We start from the raw sequence: 22,065 nt of genomic DNA, 5'->3' as shown, positions 1-22,065 counted from the left end.
ACAAAATTGAAAATATTTCAAAAACGGTAAGGTTTAAGTATAATAGACCTTAATCAAATTTACCTTTATTTTAGTCGAAGAAACTAAAAATGTAATAATATACAGGGTGTTCCATTTAAAAAAATACAACTTTGATATTTTTTACTTATTTGGGACACTCTGTATCTTGTAAAATTATTTTTAAATTGTACCTCTAATAGTCCTTCATCGAATCCAAAACTTACAATTTGTAAAAATCTCATCGTTTAGCTACAATACTCCGTGTCGTATGTGGTGAACAACCCTGTATTTTAAACACCCCGTAGCATTTAACCAAAATATCTTTATATATGTATTTTTTTCATCTCTATAACTCTCATACAAAATTTTGGTACTCCAACTTCAGAAACAATGGCATAACTGACAATTTTTTACCACGCTGCACTGCTATTTAAACAAATTTAAATATTACAAAAACTATTAATTTTAGGTATATAACATATAAAAAAATATAAAATTTTACGCAGAATCTAAAAATAAAATAAAAAATTGGGTGTATATTAAAAAAACATATATTTTATCCGCACATTTTTTTGAAGCACCCTGTATACTCTATAAGAAATTTTAAAATGTGTATCTTAACCTTTCCTATAACTTGTAGTTGTATTTAACATATTTTTGTAAACCTCGAAACAAATGAGATAATGGACTTTACTCTATAGTTGACTCACCCTGTACAGATTAGGTGAAAATAAAAACTCCAGAAATGTTGGTTGCATAATGCGGTAAATTATTTAATTTTCCTTTTTGGAGAACGCCACGCGTACACACCTATACGATATTCACAAAACGTTACAGTAAATCATTCAAAACAAACACAAATTGTATTTCTCCTGTGTTTTGTTCAGGTGTATCCTCCTCATCTCCTTGTTCCTCTCTTGCTGATCAACTTCCTTCTTCAATGGTTCTTTTGATTCTTCAACCACGTCTTCATTGTTGAAGTACACGACCAGAACTTCGTTGGTAAAAACTACAGATTTACTGTTTTGCGGAAAATATTTGTATTTATATGTCTGCTCTTCTTCGATCATCGATGCATCTTCATTATATGAAGCATTTTCTTCTTCGTTTGATTTACTCGTGTTGGTTTTCTTGAATGGGGTTCTGTTACCTTCGGTAGGCATGGAGTGGCTCTCGTTTCTAGGTACTTCGAAGTTTTTAAGGATCATATTTTTCTTTTTGGACTCTTTTCTGTTTTTCTTGTTCTGTTTATCGTACTGACTCCAGTACGACCCTTTAGAAGTACCGGCGCACCATTTTTCGTTTAATTGAGGTGAAGATTTCGGTGATTCGGCCATACGTTGACTGTTTTGATGTAAAAGACAGGGATCTGTTTTAGTTTTCGTCATGATTTTATCAGCTTTAATTAAATTGTCCAGACTATCTCTTGCATTGACTAAACTACTACTTAAATCATTGGATTCGATCACTTCTGATTGGTTTAGTTTTGCCGAATCCGTTTCAGAATTTCCTAAATTATTTTGGTGCAAGTCTTTCGAGCTCCAGGATTTTACCTTGTTCAGTATTTTCTTTTTGATATTCTTTGAGTTCTCTAGATTATTCTCGGAATGGCTAACGTTTAATTTGATTTCGTCCATTGGAGTTTCTGAATTTGAACTGTAGCTCGCAGAGTAAGGGTTTGCATTATTAGTAACATTTGGTGGTTTTTTAGACATTTTATTTAAATTTTGAAAACTGTCAAAATAACGTTTGTCATTTTTTGACTGATATAAAAAAGGTATTAGTTAGGTATATTCGGGTATATTCTAATTAAAATAATGTAATCAATCATATCGACATTGATACTAAGGTCTATAAACCTGACTAAATGAAATTTTGGCAAAAATATTTAAATTGGTTGTATAATTTTACTTTATAGAGCAAATGATTGTATCAGATATTTAATTTAGTTTAAAGCTGCCAAAATTAGTTTAAACCGAATTTTATTATCGCTATGTTGGTCACATTACGCCGTTTTCCGCAAGATTGTCGTTTATTATTTGACAATTATCCTAATGTCAGTCATTATTTTGTATAATATCGTGTTGTTGTATCTTTGTGAGTATTTTCATAGTTTGTTTTTAAAAATTGTACTTTTAAGCACAAACAGTTCTTTTAAGAACTAAATTTTCGAGTTTTTCTATTGCATTTCTTGAAATTGTGTGTTGAAAATATGCCGAAGCATTTAAACAGTCGAAGCAAAGAGCTTGTAGCTTCACTGATACACTATTTTGAACGAGAACAATCTACTTCTTTCTCTGCTTATCCATTAATGGATGTTTGTGACCACACTTTCCATGACTTCCCTATCTCTGGCTGTGTGGATCAACGTCTGTATGTTACTAATGCCTGTCCACTGTCTTATGTTCCGCAGTCACGACATTTTTTTCAGTCCCAAACCTCTTCTGCCCTCCATCTTGCCCTCGATAATCAACTGGAGAAATTGATATTTATGGTTACGCATGACGTGACCCAGGTATGAGGTCTTTTTTTATAGTGTTGAAGGAAGTTCATGTTCTCTATTAATACGTCTTAGTACATCCTCTTTTCTTATCTTGGCCGTACATGGTATCTTGGGGATTCTGCGGTATATCCACATTTCGAAAACTTCCAGTCTGTTTATGGCACTTGCTTTTAGTGTCCAACTCCCACGCCGCACAGTGCTTCGTCCCGTGGACAAAAATCGAAAAAAAGTTAAAATTTACTAATATCTGAATATATAATTTTATACTTATAGGAATGTTCAACCATCCTGTATATTATTTTTCATAAACAGCGTTTTTTGTTAGCAAATATTTTCACTAAAAATAAATTTTGCGATCATTATCTTATCAGTGAAAAGAATAACATTCATAGTAGTTCTGTATATTATGGAGTTAAACGGTACGTACTTAATTGAAAGCCACTATGGATATTGTTAAACAAGGAATGTACTTTAAATTTATCTTCCTGCATCCCTTAAAAAAAGAAAATACCTTGGGGTCTCATTCCTTTTAATTTTATTTTCTAGAAAAAATTCAAAAAGGCTTTACCTGGACATGGAACCTCCAAGAATTAGAGGAATACGCAACGCAGGAGAATCAGGTAAAAAATCTGAACGATGTGAATGGCTTATAAGGGTGATTCTATTATAACTGTCACTCTTCTTCATTTTTTTTGGTAAATATTATTCTAGTTAATTGTAAAAATTAAAGTTAAATATTATTATTCAAACTAACTATTCTAAAACATCAAAAAACATTTGATTTAAAGCCAAGAAAAACATTATAATAAACTTGATACTATGTACCTGTGTACCAATATCCTCTGGTTCATGTATATTTTCATCGATAGGTTTGTAGCTTCTGAATAATGGTCTAGGTAAAGCATCTAGCTCATTTGCTAGTTCAGAATTAGAATTATTAGAGTTAAGCAACTCGAATTTTCATTGGAGGGCATTGTCATATTTATTTCAAACCAATAACCAACGAGAATATTTGTATAATTTAACAAAATTACTGTAAATCACTATAAATAACGATGCATATAACAAAATATGATTTTTCCATACTTGAGTGATATATCTCCACATTTATTGTAGAATTACCCATAGTAGTATCCCGTAAAGTAGGAGTATGGGCTATTCTGAATCTGATTGAAAACAAAGCTTTTGATAAATGATTTTTAGAATGCAAAAATGGCATAAGGAAGAAAAGTCAAGAGTCTCTACGGGAAAAATATGCTCTGGCAGTATAAAATAATCATATTGTGTTTGCGAAAGAGAGATATGCAGATATTCTTTTGTTTCCGGATGAATGTAAAAAGAATAAAAGAGTACTTACATTGGTCAGTACGATGCTTGATATTTTTTTTAGAAAAAAACTATTGTACCTGCCTCTAACTAATAAAAAAAATTCTAACTTAAAATATCGTAAGCGTTGTGTAAATAACTTATTTAGTTATTTGTATAAGTTACGGCTAAATTAAATACTTAGTAATAGTTTTAAAATTAACTAGCTATTTCTGGTTAAAATGAAGATTTGATGTCAGTTATTCAGTCAAACATTATTTTTTTTCCATAGCGAGTTACGTTTTAAAAAATATTCAGAAATTATTATTTCAAGGAATTTATTACGAGTAGAAAAAATTTTGTGCTGGGTTGGCGTTGGTTTCTATGTAATTTGACAAATAAATAAAGCTGTCTCTTTAGTTGTCAGTTTTGAGTCAATATTTTTTAATTCTCTTTCGTGTCGATTGCTGATTGAATTGGAGCCAGAAATGGCTCAAAACGAAATAAGTAAATTACCAACAGATATTCAGGCTGAGGCGACAAACGCCATATCCAAACTACTTCCATTTAAATCCCGAATATATAAGTCGTTTCAGAACGTTCTACGACGTTTTCCGACACCTAACCTCGACTCTTCTCTATTTAGCCAGAGATCATCAGGTATTTCTCTATTTTCTAGTTCTTTATCCACACTCGAGGTGTCCACAGTAAAATTTGTTTTGGTATTCTGTGATCGGGCTACAATATGAGTTGTTTTGTTCTTATGTCGTCCACAATTGTGTGTTCTGCTCCCATAATCTCTCTTACTCTGTCATTGGTTATTTGTTCTCTTTTCGAGCAGATCTCCTCCAGTAATCTATTTCGATCGCTAACAACAAACAACAAACAAACAAACAACGCTTTATTGTACAAAAAGCCAAAACAGCTTCATCGACAAAGCACTCACAAACAACAAAATCACAAAAAAATACAAACAACAAAAAATACACAATACAAATAATACAATTCAAAAAAATTTAAGTCTTTAAAATTACAAAAAGAATATACATGGAAAATTTTAGAACAGTACGCAGTCACAACCAAACCAAAACAAAAAAGTCGTTTACCGCATATAGGACTCTCTCCAGTAGGTATGATTTTAGAGCCTTGTGAAATGCGGGAAAGAATGAAAGCGATTTGATATTCAAAGGCAGATGATTGTACATTTTTTTGGCATTGTACAGTATTGAACCCTTAACTAGTTCTGAGCTCGGGGTTGGCAGATAAAGATCGTGCTCTGCATTCCTAAGTGGATAGTTGCGAGATGGCCTTCGTGAATAGCAGATATGTGCTTGCGCATTAAGCAAACGGATTCAAAAATGAATAAAGAAGGAAGAGTCAGTATTTTGAAAATTTAAAGAAATTCTGGCAGTGATTTCTACTGTTCAGTCCCAATAAATAACGAACTGCTCTCTTTTGAAGTCTGAAAATACAATCAAATTTTGTTGCGCAGCAAGTACCCCAGAATGGAAGGGCATAACGAAAATGTGACTCAAAAAGGGCATAGTAGGCTATTCTAGAGGTTGAGAAGTTAAGTTCCTTAGAAACTGATCTTAGCGCAAAACAGGCAGCGCTTAGTTTCTTTGATAGAGCTTCGATGTGAAAGTCCGATTTTAACGAGTTGTCTACAACAAGTCCTAAGAATTTCACAGAGTCCACGACGTCAATAGTGGTGTTATTAAGTACAAAAGGTTGTATAGTACTTTTATATGACAAAACTTTAGTTTTTGATAGGTTGAGGCATAGGAGATTAGAATCGCACGAAGATTTAATGGTGCGTAAGTCACAGGATATAGTATCATATAGTGTCGTAACATCTGGGCCGCTCCAAGGGAAACTAGTATCGTCCGCAAAGAGGCAGATTTTACCGCTAATGTCTAGATTTGCAATGTCGTTGATAAACACCAGAAACAAAATAGGGCCAAGTACTGAACCCTGAGGGACACCACATTCTATAGGCTTACAAGAAGACATAGACGTATCAATCCTCACAAGCTGCCCTCTGTTGCCAAGATATGACTTAAGCCATTCGAGTGGCACTCCCCTGAAACCATAGTATTGCAATTTGTTAATTAAGATATTGTGATTTACACAATCGAAAGCCTTAGAGAAATCACAGAAAATTGTCGTACTATTCAATGCTAAAAAGTACAATACTGGTCAATGAAAACATTGATATTTCAACGTTAAGAATAAGCTATACCGTTTAAATTTCCGTAGTAGTATAGTAACATCTAAACTTTGTAGATATAGCAAGCTCATAGCTTTCTTGAAGCAGTCGTGTAGCGGTTACAAACCGAAAAAGTCAAAAATTTTAAACCCAGAAGATGTCGTGGAATTTCTTTTCAATTTGCTTTTTGCAATTAAAGTACCTACTATTTTATCTACTATTTTTGATAGATATAAGACAAATTTAACAGTTGCTATGGAAAAAAAATAATAAAAAATTAGGATTGACCTATTTTAATTCTGACCACTCCAATTTTATCATTTTTTACCAGTACACAAAATGTATGTACCCATCTATGTGATAACGTATCAAAATTGAATATGTCAAATCTTGTAAATCAGTTACATTCATATTCTTTGACAACTTCTCACTATACAAAACATTCAATTTGAGCTGAAGACTCCTATAAAAATGCGATTTCTTTGTTGGTGAAAGAGGGGACAAGCGCATTTCTACGTGACAAGATGCGACGCTGCGTCCGGCCAAGTTACAAAGTGCTTTTAAAACGGAAGGGACGGCATCTTGGTCCGGTCCTGGTTCCCTGGACACGGCGATAATGGAAAATGATAAACGACTTCGTCCTCGCCATCGGATGAACTTTGCCGATTGGCAGACAGTCTATTTCCAGCAGGAGGCGTCATTTTATATTAAATTCTTCAAGCTTCGATTGGGGTTAGACTGTTGTATCCCCGACTGTATCCCAGTTATCAATAGGAGTATAATAATTTATTAAAACTTTACAATATTTACTTTAAAAACTCACTAATTATTTTAAAAATATTTCTGTAAATATACAGGGTGAGGTCTCATACAAAGTAGGTCTCAAAATGAATTTGGCAAAAACTAAAGTAATGTAGAATTAACTAGTAAACAGAAAAGGCATTACAATAAATAACACAACAATGGAAATAGTAGAAGAATATATTATATATTTGGGACAATTAATATACAGCTCGGGATCTCTACTACCAGAAATCAATAGGAGAATTAAGTTAGCGTGGAGTACTTACGGAAGAAACTTAGCCATACTCAAATCTAGAATGCCACTCTATCTAAAAAAGAAAACATATGACTAATGTGTATACCCAATCATGACCTATGCATATGAAACTTGGATACTTAAAACGGACTTTGTAAGGAAAGTGCAGGTCGCACAACGCTCAATGGAACGAAATATGCTGGGAATAACCAAGAAAGACCGTGAAAGAATAGAGTGGGTACGACAAAAGGACCCAGGTAATAGATGTCATCCACAGAATCAAATCCCTCAAGTAGCAATGGACAGAACACTTGGCAAGGCACGGACACTGGCAAGAAGGACAGACAACTGATGAATCACAAAATTACAGCATGTACCACGAGAGATTAAGAGACTTGAGAAAAGAAAACCAAATCTGAGATGGGTCCATGATATTAGGAAACTAGCTGGGATAACTTGGGCCCGTAAAGCCAACAATATACAATATAGGGTCCAACTACAAAGAGAGTATCTAAAGATGTGCTTCCCCTAGGAGATGCAAGACCTTGTCGTTGGTGGGGAAGATTCTGGTCAAGTGCTGGGGGGAAACCCCCTAGCACTTGGCTTGGTGTAAAAAGCATCTCACTCATTGTCTTGTCCCTGGCTGTAGTGTCGTGGCCAGGGAATTGCACCAAGACATATAACGATGCCGGACAGGGCTACCCCTGTCCGTCATACCAGGCACCCTCTACTGACTGTGGTCATGTATCACGAGCAGAGGGTGTGGGGAGGGGGTCTTAGCTTAACCGCCTGGACCAAGAGGAGACGACCTCACCAAAAACCTAAATCCTATGATGGTGGGACCATGTCAAAGGGATGCGTGGCTAGATAGAAGACTAGCCTCTGCTGGTCTCAACCTTGGGGTACAAGGGGTACCCATTGTATTCTCGTCTCCCTTACTTCTACGTGCGGGCCTCTGTAGAAATGGACCAACTAACCCTTGCGGTGTAATTGACCTCAAATCCAAGGAGGTAATAGAGAAAGAGGGGTATAACCTCTATTATAGATTCGGGACAACACCGGTATCAGGTCTAATGAGAGACCAAGTTAAAGAGGTGCTAGAAAATGGAAATAGATCCTCCAGCCTCCACCTCACAGGTGCCTCAGCCGGAGACAAGCTCCCCGACTGTGAAGGGTACGGAGGACTAAAGCTCAACCGCGGGAGGGTTTACCTATATCCTCGTAGGAGGTACATGCCCACTCCTCGGAGGATGAACGTCTGTTGTCGGTGGGGGATGGGAACCCCTGTCACCCCCTACAACAGGATGTATGATGAGTTATAGAAATATAACTCAAGAAAGGGGGACACAACATATCTTTAAGGTCGCGGTGATTAATCCCCCCTCTTACTTATTTTATTCTATTCTATCTAAATATGTGAGGGAAGCTACACCATAATTGGAACTGGTTGAATAAGCTGAAAATGATGATGATGATGATGACAGAGTTAGACATAAATAAGTGCAAACATTTTCAGGGCTGGTAGATCTCAATAAGAGAAATATATTTTCTCTTTAATGTTAATCAATTACGTCCAAAGTAACCAAGTTATTATCCAAGTTATTTTACTTTCAATGAGAAAAATGCTTAAATTTTGATAACCTCTGGATTTTTTCTGAGTTTTCTTTCTAGTAGAAATTATCTACTACCTATGTTGCCATATTATCAAGATGTAATTTTAAAAAAATCCAATTTTTTTTGAAAAATACAAAATTTTCAAAAAATGAAAATAAAAAAACTCATAGACGTGTTTCTGTTAGGTTATTCAATTGTTATTCCCACCAATGTTTTATTTTTTTGAAATGAGATTATGCTTATAAAGTGTCTTTTTCATAAGTAAATATATCTAAATATGTTATAAATTGCTTGGTATTTTTTTGTTCTTATTTTGAATACTATATTTAGCCCTAAAGGTCTTCCCCTAGGAGATGCAAGACCTTGTCGTTGGTGGGGAAGCTCTGGTCAGGTGCTGGGGGGAATCCCCTCTAGCACTTGGCTTGCTCTAAGAAGCATCTCACTCATCGTCTTGTCCCTGACTGTAGTGTCGTGGCCAGGGAATTGCACCAAGACATATAACAATACTGGGCGGGGCTACGGACAGCCTCAACCTTGGGGCACCGGGGGGCACCCCATTGTATTTTACCCCTTACTTCTACATGCGGGGCTCTGTAGAAGTGGACCGACTGTCCCTAGCGACTCATAGGAACACTATGAGATCTGATAATAATAGTAATAAAAATATCACCGGTGAAGCTGGGAAACCCCTAGCGACATCAGGGAACAGTAACAATGAAAGTTCCAAGGGCCAAACCCCAAAGAGAACTACAGGAGAGGTGGCTGACACTTGCGTGAGACCATCCTCCGCAAGTGGCATACAAGCTACCACCTCCTCCAAGGGTCGGGAGCCTACCTCCCACCTCTAAACCCAACAGGCGACACAAGCTACCGTTTCGTCTACCCGGCCTGGGTCGTAGCTCCTCGACTGTGAGGGACACGGGTCTCCGTAGGAAGTCCTGGGACTGTATGATGAGTTATAACTCAAGAAAGGGGGACACAATAGATCTCTAAGGTCGCAGAGATTAACCCCCCTCCCACTTATTCTAATTCTAATTCTAGCCCTAAAGGTCAAAAACCTCCCTCTCATAATTATACACTTATCAGATATCAGCTGCTAAAACTGACGATAACCATTAATACAGTTACGCCTAGAGGATTCCGTTTTTTTTTATTTCATTAAGTAATTGTTTAGAATAATGGCACGGCTTCGAAACACAGTAGAGCTGAGACCATAAGCAATAAAATAAACATATACGTTTTTGTTGTGTCGAAAGATATGAAAAAGCCATGTATCAACGGTTATCTGATGCCAGGGCAACACGCATTTTCGTGTCTGGCTTTAGAAAATGTCTTGTTAGGAGAAAAAAATATAGAGAAAACCAGGAAGGACCTTGATTTTATATACGAAAAATTAGTCAATGACTTATTAAGAACAAAGAAACAATAAAAAACAGAATTGCCTAGTTATAATAGAACACCCTAAATACAGGGTCGTCCAAATTTTAATCGTGGAACTTTGGCAATATAATATCCAGATAAAAATAGTTAAAAAGTTAAAAGAAATATTTAAAAAAATAATTAAAAATGTTCGTATAAATCTATGTTCTATAAAATGATTGGTTTCGGAGATTACGATGCAGAAATTTTATTGTTATTTTATTTTTAAATAATTTGTAATTTAACGTCAATATTTGGATGAAAATGGTGTCTGGTTGTTTTTTAACAATCGAAATTCGTCAGTATGACTCCTACTTCTAGAGGGCGCTACCTACATGTTTCTAATTGTTATGAAGAGTAATAACTTTTTGTCTGTATCTGTATTACACTACTGAGGTCTACGTAAAAAATATCTTAGTTAAAATTGCTACGGGCAAAGCTTAATTTACCAGGTACAGGTAAACAAAACATATAGGTAGGGTCTCTTACAAGTAAGTGTCATACTGATATCAAAATTAAATTTTTTATTTAAAAATCACCCTCTTATTTAAAATTAAGTTATCTGAAAAAAAACTAAATGAAAATGAATTTTCTACACCATGTATCTCCGAAATGAAGCATTTTAGAAAATAAAAAAATTATACGAACTTTTTTGCTTATCTTCATCTGCAGAATGTATTGTCGAAGTTTCCGGAGTACAACTCGGACCACCCTGTATATTGAACCTTAAAATACATGAAAATTTTAAGGTGCCCGTTTTTCGTGCTGCTGATTATGTATTTATACAGGGTGTTTCGTGGGGAGATTACTCATGTAAAAATTACATTTATTTTTCATATCAAAATAGGTCCGATTCTGCTTTGTTTCGTAGCTACAGGGTGTTAAAGCCTTAATAATTTTTCGATTTGTTATAATTTTCTTCCAAGTACTTTTAGTGATTTGAATTAAATTTTGAGGGTAAAAGTTATTACTCGTATAAGTGCTACATATTTTAATGCTAAAAAGTGTCGAAAATTTATCAGGGAAATGCATGTGGAATATGGGACTTTCTTTGGAATATTTTTCAAAAAAGGAACACGTCCACCACTGACTTTTTTTCTTCTGATATCAAAATTGTATTTTTTTTAAATTATATATATTATTTTTTTTTAAAGATTTTTAATAGACCTGGATCAAGGCAAATTAATAAAAAAATGCGTTTACCTGATCAAGGAGGACGAAATCGACAAAATATCAAGAGACAACTTTTAATCGGAAGAGGAAACTAACAAGAGGAAAAAAAATATGCGGCACTTATAGTACCTTTTACCCTCAAAATTTCATTCGAAACGCTAAAAGTACTTGTACAAACACTAATAAACACTAATATTACTAACAGAACATCTATATTATTTGTCCGGAATTTGAAAAATAATTGTCGGACCGAAATCAACTATGTTAGTAATAAATATTAGTGTTTGTTAGTGAATGTAAACACATTATAATTCTTTATTGTTAATTATAGTTATTATCATTAATTCCCTCGTTAAGGCCAGAATGTCAAAATGTCAACACTGATTTTTCAGGCCTTTGACCGAAACGTTTGCCTTGTTGTTTTTGAAGATTAAAGATCACGAAAAACGTACCTTTGTTCCTTATTTGTCCTATGACTTAATTTGGAAAAAAGAAGAAAACAGAACCTAATAGCCAAGAAAATTAAAATAAAAAAGAATATTACATAATTATAATGATAGAACACTCTAAATACAAGGCGGTCCCAATTGTAAAAACGAATTCGCATAAAAAATAGCAAAAAATCACACCTCTATATACAACGCCTCTAAAAATACCCCCCTATTGACTTCATGCCATTCGATCCCTCAAAAAAGCCTCTTTTTTCCCAATTATCTAGGGGTCGAGTTTGTGTAACTAACAAATAAGTAAGGATTTTTTTCCTATTCATGGTCCCCAGCTATTTTTTTCTTTTCCCCCACACAAAAAACAAACTTACACCGACCGTGCCTCATACTCTCCAGATAATGATGATGTATAATGTATAATGGTGTGCGTTTTGGGAATTAAGGGGACTGGATAGCAGGAGGGGAATTTTGACTCCAACGTACTTTGAATTGAAATACGAGTTACCGGAAATTAAGCTTCGGCCGCATATCGACAGGGGTCCTGTCACTTATAAGCGAAAAAAAATATCGATAGGGATTCTATTTCTTATTATAAGTGGATTAAATATTTAGTATGACCGATACTATTATCACACTCAATATTTTGTAGTAGTGAGATGAACGGCCTATTTAAAAATAAACATATTTCTTTAAATTCAAAACATTCAGTTTTAAGACACTCTGTATACATAAATAAAAATATTGATTATTAAAATATTATTCGTAGTAGAACTCACTGCCAGAATTTCTTTAAAAACTACACAATACTGACTCTTCCTTCTTTATTCATTTTTGAATCCGTTTGCTTAATCCGCAAGCACATATCTGCTATTCCCGAAAGGCCACCTCACAACTATCCAGTTAGAAATGCGGAGCACGATCTTTATCTGCCAACTCCGAGCTCAGAACTAGTTAAAGGCTCAATAATGTACAATGCAAAAAAATGTACAACTATCTGCCTATGGATATCAAGTCGCTTTCATTCTTTTCCGCATTTCGCAAAGCTGTGAAATCATGCTTACTGGAGAGAGCCCTATATGTGGTAAACGACTTTTTTATAGATATTTAATCTTGAACAATTGTGAATTTTTAAATTTTGATCATCTCACACACTGGTTAAAAGTCTAGTAGGTATTTAATATTTTATAATAACTATTAAGTGATTATAACCCTATAATATAAGTGATTATAAATTGTAAAAATTTTATTGTTACATTTTTTTGTGTACTGCAATGTATGTATGTATGTATGTATGTTCTATTTGTGATTTTAAAGACTAATTTTTTTGAATTGTATGATATTTTTTAATTATTTGTATATTTTTGTGCTTTTATTTGTTTTTTAAATGTTTTGTCGATGAAGCTATTTTGGCTTTTTGTACAATAAAGATGTATTTATTTATTTATATTTATATTTATAAATTAAATAAAGACATTACTCAACGTTATTTTTGTATTCTTTTCCATAAAATACCTCTTAGATCATTTCCAATTTATATCTACTATTTTTATAGTTATTACCTATCTTTATCACCCGTAAATAAGATAATTAAAAATTCTTAAAAACTCTTAATTTTACAACTAACTTATCAATCCAATTGGTTTTAGTTTAGCGGTGTATAAAAATAAATGTTTGGCAAACTTACCTTTCAGTAGTAGAATTTAGTTAATACCTATAGTGTTTAGTTAAAAAATTTTAGTAAAATGTCTCAACCTGCTGTCATACCTGGTGGTCTTCGTCCAGGACTGACCATAAGAATTAGAGGAATTGCCCAGCCTACTGGTGACAGGTATGTGTAACCAATTTTTGTGATATTATAAAGAAAACTATAAAATATTTGTACCTTATAATTCTGAATCGGTATAAAATTTCTGATTGCTTAGTATTTTTTAAAAGAAATATTTAGGATCTTTTGGATGAGCAAATATTTTCTTTTGAGATAAGTACGTTTACGTTATTAAATTAACAAATTGTTAAATACCTTATAAAAAGCCGTACCACTCTCTATATTGAACTAAATATCAGAAAAACCCAAATATTATAATTTATTAATTTTTATTTGGATATCTTTATATCACTCTGAACGTATTCAACCATTTCCTATTATGGTCTTATGGTATTATGGTCTAGGTATTATGGTCTAGTACTCACATATTTAGATACTCTCTTTGTAGTTGAGCCCATTGTTGTCTCATCTCAGGCTCAGTCTTCTTCTTGGTCTCTTAATTCCTCGTCGGTACCATACTAGTAGTAGTTACCATGTGATTTTTGTGGTCCATCTGTTGTCTGTCCTTCTTGCCAGGTGTCCTGTCCATTGCCACTTGAGGGATTTGATTCTGTGGATGACATCTATTACCTGGGTCTTCTGTTGCATCCACTCTATTCTTTTACGGTCTCTCTTGGTTATTTCCAGGACATTTCGTTCCATTAAGCGTTGTACGACCTGCAGTTTCCTTATAATGTCCGTTTTGAGTATTCAGGTTTGGCATGTATAGGTCATGACTGGTAGTACACAATGGAAAACAGCTAAATAATAAAATTAATAAATTTTTAATTCGATATATTTTTATAACCAGCTATTCATATATGGGGAAATTAAAATAACTTTCGTTGCACATCATAATACAACCACCAGCAAACTTCATAAGACTACGCATGGTGTCATTGATGACCTGCAACGAAAGTTGTTTTAATTTCCCTATTCTAGTATTTATTTATACGGGGTGTTGCATCGTCGAGCGGGACATAGGAAATCCCATGTAAATTTTAATGGGGTCAATTATTGGCTTCCCTAATTATTTTAGAGAATAATTCTATTCAGGTTTATTGAAGAGTACTAACCTAACCCACATTTAAAAGAATAACTTTAGATATTTTTTGATTAGCCCGTTTACGAGTTATCGCCTATTTCTTTTTAAATATTTCTCCTTTATTATGGCTCTGTATTTACTTATGAGCACCAGTCAAGGTAAAAGATAACTGTCAAATGAAGTTTTCATTTCAGAAACTTATCTATTTAGTGCTTTATTATTATTATTAAAAATTCATACCTACATCGAAAATATTAGCAATGAATTACACTACCGAAGAAGAAGTATTGATGATTAAATGGTATTATCAAGGAAATAGTTTTCAAAAGGTGTCGGACATGTTTGCTGCTCTGTATCCGAATAGACCGATACCTGGAAAATCTACAATCTTAAGGAATATCCAGAGATTTGAGACCAAAGGTACCCTAATAAATAACTGCAGATGTGAAGCAAAGCAGGAACAAAGAGAAAATGCAAGAAATGATACCGACTTGGAAGTTTTATTGTGTGTGGAAGAGAACGATGGAAAGATCAGCACAAGGAAACTTGAGGATGAAATAGGAATAGATCACACTACAGCGTTTCGAATTTTGAAACGACATAAATACTATTCCTTCAAATATGAAAAGCACCAAGAACTACGAGATGGGGACGGAATACGGCGGCAGGCGTTTTGTTTTGATATGATGGAAAGAGCAAACATGGATAGGGAATTTTTAAAAAACATCTGTTTCACTGACGAATGCAGATTTGCAGACAGGACCTGACCCATCGCCTAAAAATATTCCTTTCCATATTTCAGTTAGACTAAATCAAGGTAATTAATGTAAATATTATACTTAAAATTGCAGAAACTACATTTGAAAAAGCTTTCACGGCCACGATTTTTTCTTTTGCAGACATAATATGGGATTCATAAAATTTGTTTGTTATTTTAATCGTAACATACCTAAATTGTTTTATTATAGAATAAATAGATCTTGAAATAACTCTATGATGGATAAATTGATGATCATTGAATGTTTATAGGTTATGTTGCTAGAAACACCTTGAAACGTGGGAAATGGGACTCAGAAATTGGAGACGGTAGCCTTCCTATTAACAAAGGACAACCTTTTGACATCAGTATCACGGTAGAACCTCACCGATATATTGTAAGTAAACTACGGATTTTGAAAAATGCAATAAACTTATCCTTTTAAATTAGGTCAATCTTATCTTCAAAAAACACTTATTAACAAGTGATATACCGAGAATCAAAAAGTTTCCCACTACTGGGTAATGGTTTAATTCAGTTTTCAGTTTCCAATTTTGAGTGTTTACCAACAATAGATTTGTCTTGTGTAATATTTAATTATAGATTTTTTATTGAATGGTGATCCTATAAATTAAGTTAAGAATTTAATTAATTAATTAAGCTAAATAATTAACTTAATTATTTTTAATTAATTAAATTAAACATCAATTAATTAATTAACTTGATTGTTTTTAATTAATTACGTTAAAAAAATTAATTAAGTTAAAAAAATAATTAATTAAGTTAACTAATTAACTTAATTATCTTTTTTTAAATAATTAAGTTAAAGAATTTAACTTAATTTATAGGATCAATATTCAATAAAAAATATGATAAAAATGTTTATAACAAATAATATACTACGTGTTTATTTATTTTAGGTTCACATAAACGGTCAGAATTTCTGCGAGTACCCCCATAGGTTACCTTTTGATCAAGTGTCACACATTAATGTTCATGGTGACTGTTCACTCCAAGGTGTCAGTTTTGAAACTCGTGGTCAAGGTAAATCTTTAGCTCTAGCTTCTTTTTTCTTTTCTTAAACCATTCTTAAATAAATGTTTCATTTCTTGGCATTTGAGGTTTTCTTCTGATTGTGAAATAAAATTAGTACATCTTGTTTGGCGTTTCGCCTTGCATTTAAGGCTTTCTCAAAAATTATTTATTATCTAAAATAATACATAAAAAAATTACAGGAATAAAAAATCATATATCACAATATAAAATAAAGGTGTTATTTTTTTTTTCTATGAATATAGTATTAATTATAATTTAAAAATATATAAATACATAAACAAAACATTAATAAACAGTGGCGGATAATGGCCCATGGGGCCCGGGCCCTCCCTAAAATCTGTAAATTGGGTTAAATATTAGGCTTTTGGGCTAAAAATGGCACCCTAAAAGGCATATTTTGCATTATTTTTTATTTGGGCCCCCCCCCTAAAATAAATTTCTGTATCCGCCCCTGTTAATAAATTAAAAACAAGCCATATAAGGATACACCTATATAACAATGCAATGGATGTTTTACAATATTTTCTTTTTTGGTACGTACTTTACAAAATGTACTAATTTTATTTTACTATCAGAAGAAAAAAACTCCTGTGGAACAGGCATATTAAGAACACTACCAGCAAAGCCATAAAGGCTCTCATCATATGCAGAAGACTGGCCGGAAATAGATGGGGCTGCTCCCCTAACATTTTGCGCTTGATGTATACCATGATAGTAAGACCCATGATTACTTATGGAGCAGTTGCCTGGTACACAAAACTAGAGCGACGGACGGCAAGGCTAAACCTATGCAAAGTCCAGAGACTAGCATGCGTTTGCGTCACAGGAGCCATGAGAACCTGTCCAACAGCAGCAATGGAGGTCATTCTAGATCTAACACCACTGCACATTGTCATTGGTAGATATGCCAATGCGACAATGATTAGAATGGTCACTAACGGAATTAGTACTGGGAGAATTGTCAGATCAGGGGCTTGGAACACCCTCATAAAGGAAATACCACTCCTGCAACTCCCAGTGGACGATATGCCAAGAACGTACAACTTTGAGAAACATCTCAATGTAGTATTGAGCAATAAAAAGGATTGGAAGAGCGAAACGCTTGCCCAGCAGTTAAAAGACCATACCATAACTTGGTATACTGATGCTTCCAAAACCAATACGGGAACAGGGATCGGAGTGTTTGGACCGAGAGCTAAATACTCCGAACCAATGGGCACTTACCCTAGTATCCTACAGGCAGAAATCTACGCTATCGAAAGATGCGTACAACTTATCTTAGATAGCAACTATCGGAAACAAGAAACAGCCATCTTGTCTGATAGTCAAGCAGCGTTAAAAGCGATCAACTCAGTATCGATCAATTCGAAATTGGTCAAAGAATGCATAGAGAAGCTGAATAAATTAGGCAAAGAAAACAAAGTCCTCCTACTCTGGGTGCCTGCTCACCAAGGGATAGAAGGCAACGAAAAAGCAAATAATCTAGCTAGGAAAGGAGCGAACACTCCACTAACTGGACCAGAACCGTTCTGCTCTCCAAGTGGTAACCAACTCAAGGCGGAACTCAAGAACTTGGAAGATTCCATCCGCAACCTGGAATGGAAACCTTGCAACGGTCTAGGACACTCGAAGAAGTTTCTGAGGGCTTACGATCAAGAAAAATCACAGATCTTCTTGGGTTTAAGTAAGAACAATCTTTGGATTATCACGGGGTTTTTAACAGGACACTGTCTTCTCAATGAACACCTCGGTAGATTGAAACTAAGAAGAAACGGCGAATGCAGATTCTGTGGGGAAAATGGGGAAACACCAGTACACCTCATCACTGAGTGCGCCGAGACGACAACCATTCGTGCCATGAATTTTGGTACGACTGATATTGGAGATGGAGAACTACCCTCTATAAAACCGTCCCAGATACTGGCTTTTGTCAAAGCCCTTGGACTGTATGATGAGTTATGACTCAAGAAAGGGGGACACAATGGATCTGTAAGGTCGCAGTGATTAACCCCCCTCCCACTTATTCTAAATTCTAAAAAATCAGAAGAAAACCTCAAATACCAAGAAACGAAACTAGGGTCAGCTAGTTTTTAATAAATGACATATTGTTGCTTATCAATTGTTAATAAGTGTTGGTTAGACAAAATTATTATTGTCATTTCAGAGGCTACTGTATCGTCGTTTTTTTTTCATCGTATATGGTGTCTGTATATTATAATTAAATGTTTTTTTTTTCATTTTTAGTTGGAGTAACAACTAGAACTACCACTGTTCGAACTCAGCACTTCAGTAGTAGCAGTAGTGGGGCCTCATTATATAGAAGTACACAATAATCCTATACTTAAATCACTCAAATAATGTACAACATTTGTATATCTTTTGTAATAAAATTACAATGTTATTACCTTAAACATATTATTTTGTTTAACCTGTTTATCTTGTTTAACCTATTGTTTTTTTTTAACCTATACCGGGTGCGTCTCAAAAGTGGCTCGCCCCCTATAACTTTTTTATTTTTTCAGATAAAAAAAACGATATTTGGTATGTTAGTATTAGGACATAAATTAGGATTGATTGACATATTCAATTTTTTTTGGCCACTTCCTGTTTTACCGGAAATTACTATAACTTTTGATTTTTAAATGGCACCCTCGGTATTTTTTTACTTTATTCGAAAGAAAACGACACTCTGAATAGAATGACATATCATATGCCAACTTTTGACATTTTAGTTTAAAACAAAATCGTATTTTAAATTTCAATCTAGAGTGCCATGGCTGTCTCAAAAACAATAATTTTTAATCAAGGAGGCTTGGAAAAATAGATTTGATAGACTAATGTTTGTAGTGTCTTGTCCTGGCCGGTTAAAAGATGCCCAAATTGTATTTTTAATCATATCTCAATTTTTTCAAATGGAACGGGGGTGGCTCAGCCATATTTGGAAAAATCATTTTTTAGAATAATTTGGTACCACCTCGGGTACCACACACTTGGTATTTCGAATCAAATTATTGTTATGAATCGCATGTTGCAATTTCCAATAACCATATTCAAAAATGTCAAAAGTTGATATATGATATGTCATTCTAATCAAAGTGTCATTTTCTATCGAATAAAGTAAGAAAATACCGAGGGTGCCATTTAAAAATCAAAAGTTGTAGTCATTTCCAGTGAAACAGGAAGTGACCGAAAACAATTAAATATGTCAATCAATCCTAATTTATGTCATATACCCACATACCAGATCTCGATTTTTTATCTGAAAAAATAAGAAAGTTATAGGGGTGAGTCACTTTTGAGACGCACCCGGTATACAGCCCAGGTAACAATTTGATGTTCTATAAAAATCGTAAGAACGTTTCCAGAGCAATTTTTATAGAATAGTGTTTGTTCTAAGAACATTTTTAAAACGTTGTTAGAACACTTGTACGATAGAAATGGGCACCGTTTTATAGAACTTTTTAGCCTTTTAATTGTTTTCTTACTTCTGCAGAAAACCCTGTATATTATTCTATTTTTGGATTCTACGATTGAAATAAAGGTAAATTTGATTAAGGTTTATCACACTAAAAACCTTACCGTTTTTGAAATATTTTCAATTTTATGAAATTGTAGTAGAAATTTTAAGGCTTTATTTCTCCCAGGGTATCAAAGTTTTTAATACTAAATATTTACTGAAGATTATTTATTGATCAGATATTGTGTTGCAATAATAAAAATTTTACTACCTTATACAGAGTGTCCAAAAATTTATATTAAATAATTACTAGCTTTAAACTGCAATAACTTGTTTAATTTAAATGGAACACCCTATATATTTTACGTGAATCAAATGTACAATGTAATTGTCTATGAAATTGTATTATACATTTTTCACCCATCTCTTGAAGTTTTCGTAGAAAATGCGTTTAGTTATAATTTGGACCTCATTTATCATTATACCCATGGAATATTGACATTTCAGATTTTTTTATAGCACCATAATATGTACAAAATGTACAGATGGTAAATATTGCAAGCCCATTGGTATACAAAAAAACTATTTAAATCTTTGTAAAAGAGTATACCAATTAAATATACCACCATTATTTCCTACAAAAAAAACACCAAAAGTTAGTTAATTACATGCTTGTAAATTGGTTTAATTAATAAATTATTCTAAATAAATGTGGATTTGGCTCAGAAATCAATATAATAATAAGTTATGAAAATGAATGTCTCTGTTTTTATAAATAAGCATTCGTCAATAAATGAAATAAAATTTATAAGGTGTTACTTTTTACCACACTGTCTAATACACACATAAAATTCAGTTTTTTAGTATTTGGAACAGTTATTACTTTAACGTAAACAGTCAATTTAATGTAGTTTGAATACTGGGAGCATATTAATTGGTCCTCTTTAACAAAATAGCTATTTATGTAACTAGTACCTAAAATGATGTTTTTTAGGACGAATCATTACTGTTTGCGGACGAGGCGTTAGCCGAGTCCGAAATAGTAGATGAGTCCTAAAAAACATAATTTAGGTACGTGTTACATACACTATTTTTTGTCATACGCTTTTTACAGTTTTTAGAACGCATATTTGCAAATTTTCCATATTTGAAATTATAATGTTTGAAAAAGTTGGCTTTATAAATTCATATCTTAGTAACGAGTTTGTTTATTTCATCGCATTTTGACATGTCATTCGAAATTTGTCACAAAATCACACAAATTCATCAACAATTTTAAAATGTTCCAAAATCCCGAACATATTGCTAATAAGGCCAAAGAAATCGTGTTGGATTTACTTCCTGTGAAGTCTCGTGCCATTTACCAGAAAGAATATGATGTTTTTAATGAATGGAAAGACAAAAATGGCGTATTCGTTGTAAATGAAGATGTATTGCTAAATTATTTCACGAAAAATGTAAGTACCTAGGTACTTACTTTAAACAAATAACTTAGCTTTTGATATTGTTAGTATTTAATAATTTAATTATAAATATATGTATAATTTTATGTGATTTTGTGACAAATTTCGAATGACAAAATAAAACAACCAAATAACGAATTTAGACATTTTAGTCCATAAAGGTTGCCATGACGACCTTTACGGCCTAGGCCGAAAAAGAAACATTTTACGGACTGAAATGAGTCCGTAAAATAGCTGTTTTTGGGAGCGTATGACAAAAAATATTTAAACAGTTTTATTTTTATTTTTTAATTAACTAAGCGAACTATATCGACAATATTAGTATCTGTACCCTTTGAAAATTTGTCAAATCGTTAGAAATAAGCTAAAATGTCAATATTCCATAGGTATAGTGATAAATGAGGTCTAAATTATAAGAAAATGCATTTTCTATGAAAACTTGAAGAGATGGGTAAAAAATGGAACAATACAATTTGATGACAATTACATTGTGCATCTGATTCACGTAAAATATATAGGGTGTTCCATTTAAATTAAACAAATTATTGCCGTTTGAAGCTAGTAATTATTTAATATAAATTTTTGGACACTCTGTATAAGGTAGTAAAATTTTTATTATTGCAACACAATATCTGATCAATAAATAATCTTCAGTAAATATTTAGTATTAAAAACTTTGATACCCTTGGAGAAATAAAGTCTTAATTTTTTTACTGCAATTTCATAAAATTGAAAATATTTCAAAAACGGTAAGGTTTAAGTGTGATAAACCTTA

At 33.3% G+C, this 22,065-nt stretch overlaps 2 protein-coding genes across 2 annotated transcripts; one reads left to right on the top strand and one right to left on the bottom strand.

Moving 5' to 3' along the window:
- Positions 1-746: 746 nt before the first annotated feature.
- LOC115880160 lies at positions 747-1,753 on the bottom strand. Its single transcript, XM_030897293.1, has one exon. The coding sequence runs from the start codon at positions 1,713-1,715 to the stop codon at positions 846-848; it is 870 nt and encodes a 289-aa protein (XP_030753153.1). The 5' UTR covers positions 1,716-1,753; the 3' UTR covers positions 747-845.
- An 11,604-nt stretch (positions 1,754-13,357) lies between these two features.
- Positions 13,358-18,782, top strand: LOC115880156 (galectin-4-like). The gene is made up of 6 exons (XM_030897289.1): positions 13,358-13,536; positions 14,790-14,795; positions 15,301-15,374; positions 15,587-15,711; positions 16,235-16,358; positions 18,615-18,782. Exons 1-6 carry the CDS (start codon positions 13,451-13,453, stop codon positions 18,701-18,703), a joined length of 504 nt encoding a protein of 167 aa, XP_030753149.1. The 5' UTR covers positions 13,358-13,450; the 3' UTR covers positions 18,704-18,782.
- The last annotated feature ends 3,283 nt before the right edge of the window (positions 18,783-22,065 follow it).

The sequence above is a fragment of the Sitophilus oryzae genome, unplaced genomic scaffold (assembly GCF_002938485.1).
Source record: "Sitophilus oryzae breed Bouriz unplaced genomic scaffold, Soryzae_2.0 scaffold_1619_pilon_pilon, whole genome shotgun sequence".
Lineage (NCBI taxonomy): Eukaryota > Metazoa > Arthropoda > Insecta > Coleoptera > Curculionidae > Sitophilus > Sitophilus oryzae.
The sequence above is the reverse complement of the archived record's forward strand: the minus strand, read 5'-3'. Positions and strand labels throughout refer to the sequence as shown.

What these genes read in the sequence shown, in the direction of transcription:
- LOC115880160 (XM_030897293.1), bottom strand. Translation starts at nt 1,715, where the DNA reads ATGTCTAAAAAACCACCAAATGTTACTAATAATGCAAACCCTTACTCT.
- LOC115880156 (XM_030897289.1), top strand. Translation starts at nt 13,451, where the DNA reads ATGTCTCAACCTGCTGTCATACCTGGTGGTCTTCGTCCAGGACTGACC. An exon ending in TAGAACCTCACCGATATATT is followed by an intron (nt 15,712 to 16,234) that starts GTAAGTAAACTA and finishes TATTTATTTTAG; the next exon opens with GTTCACATAAACGGTCAGAA. An exon ending in TTTTGAAACTCGTGGTCAAG is followed by an intron (nt 16,359 to 18,614) that starts GTAAATCTTTAG and finishes TTTCATTTTTAG; the next exon opens with TTGGAGTAACAACTAGAACT.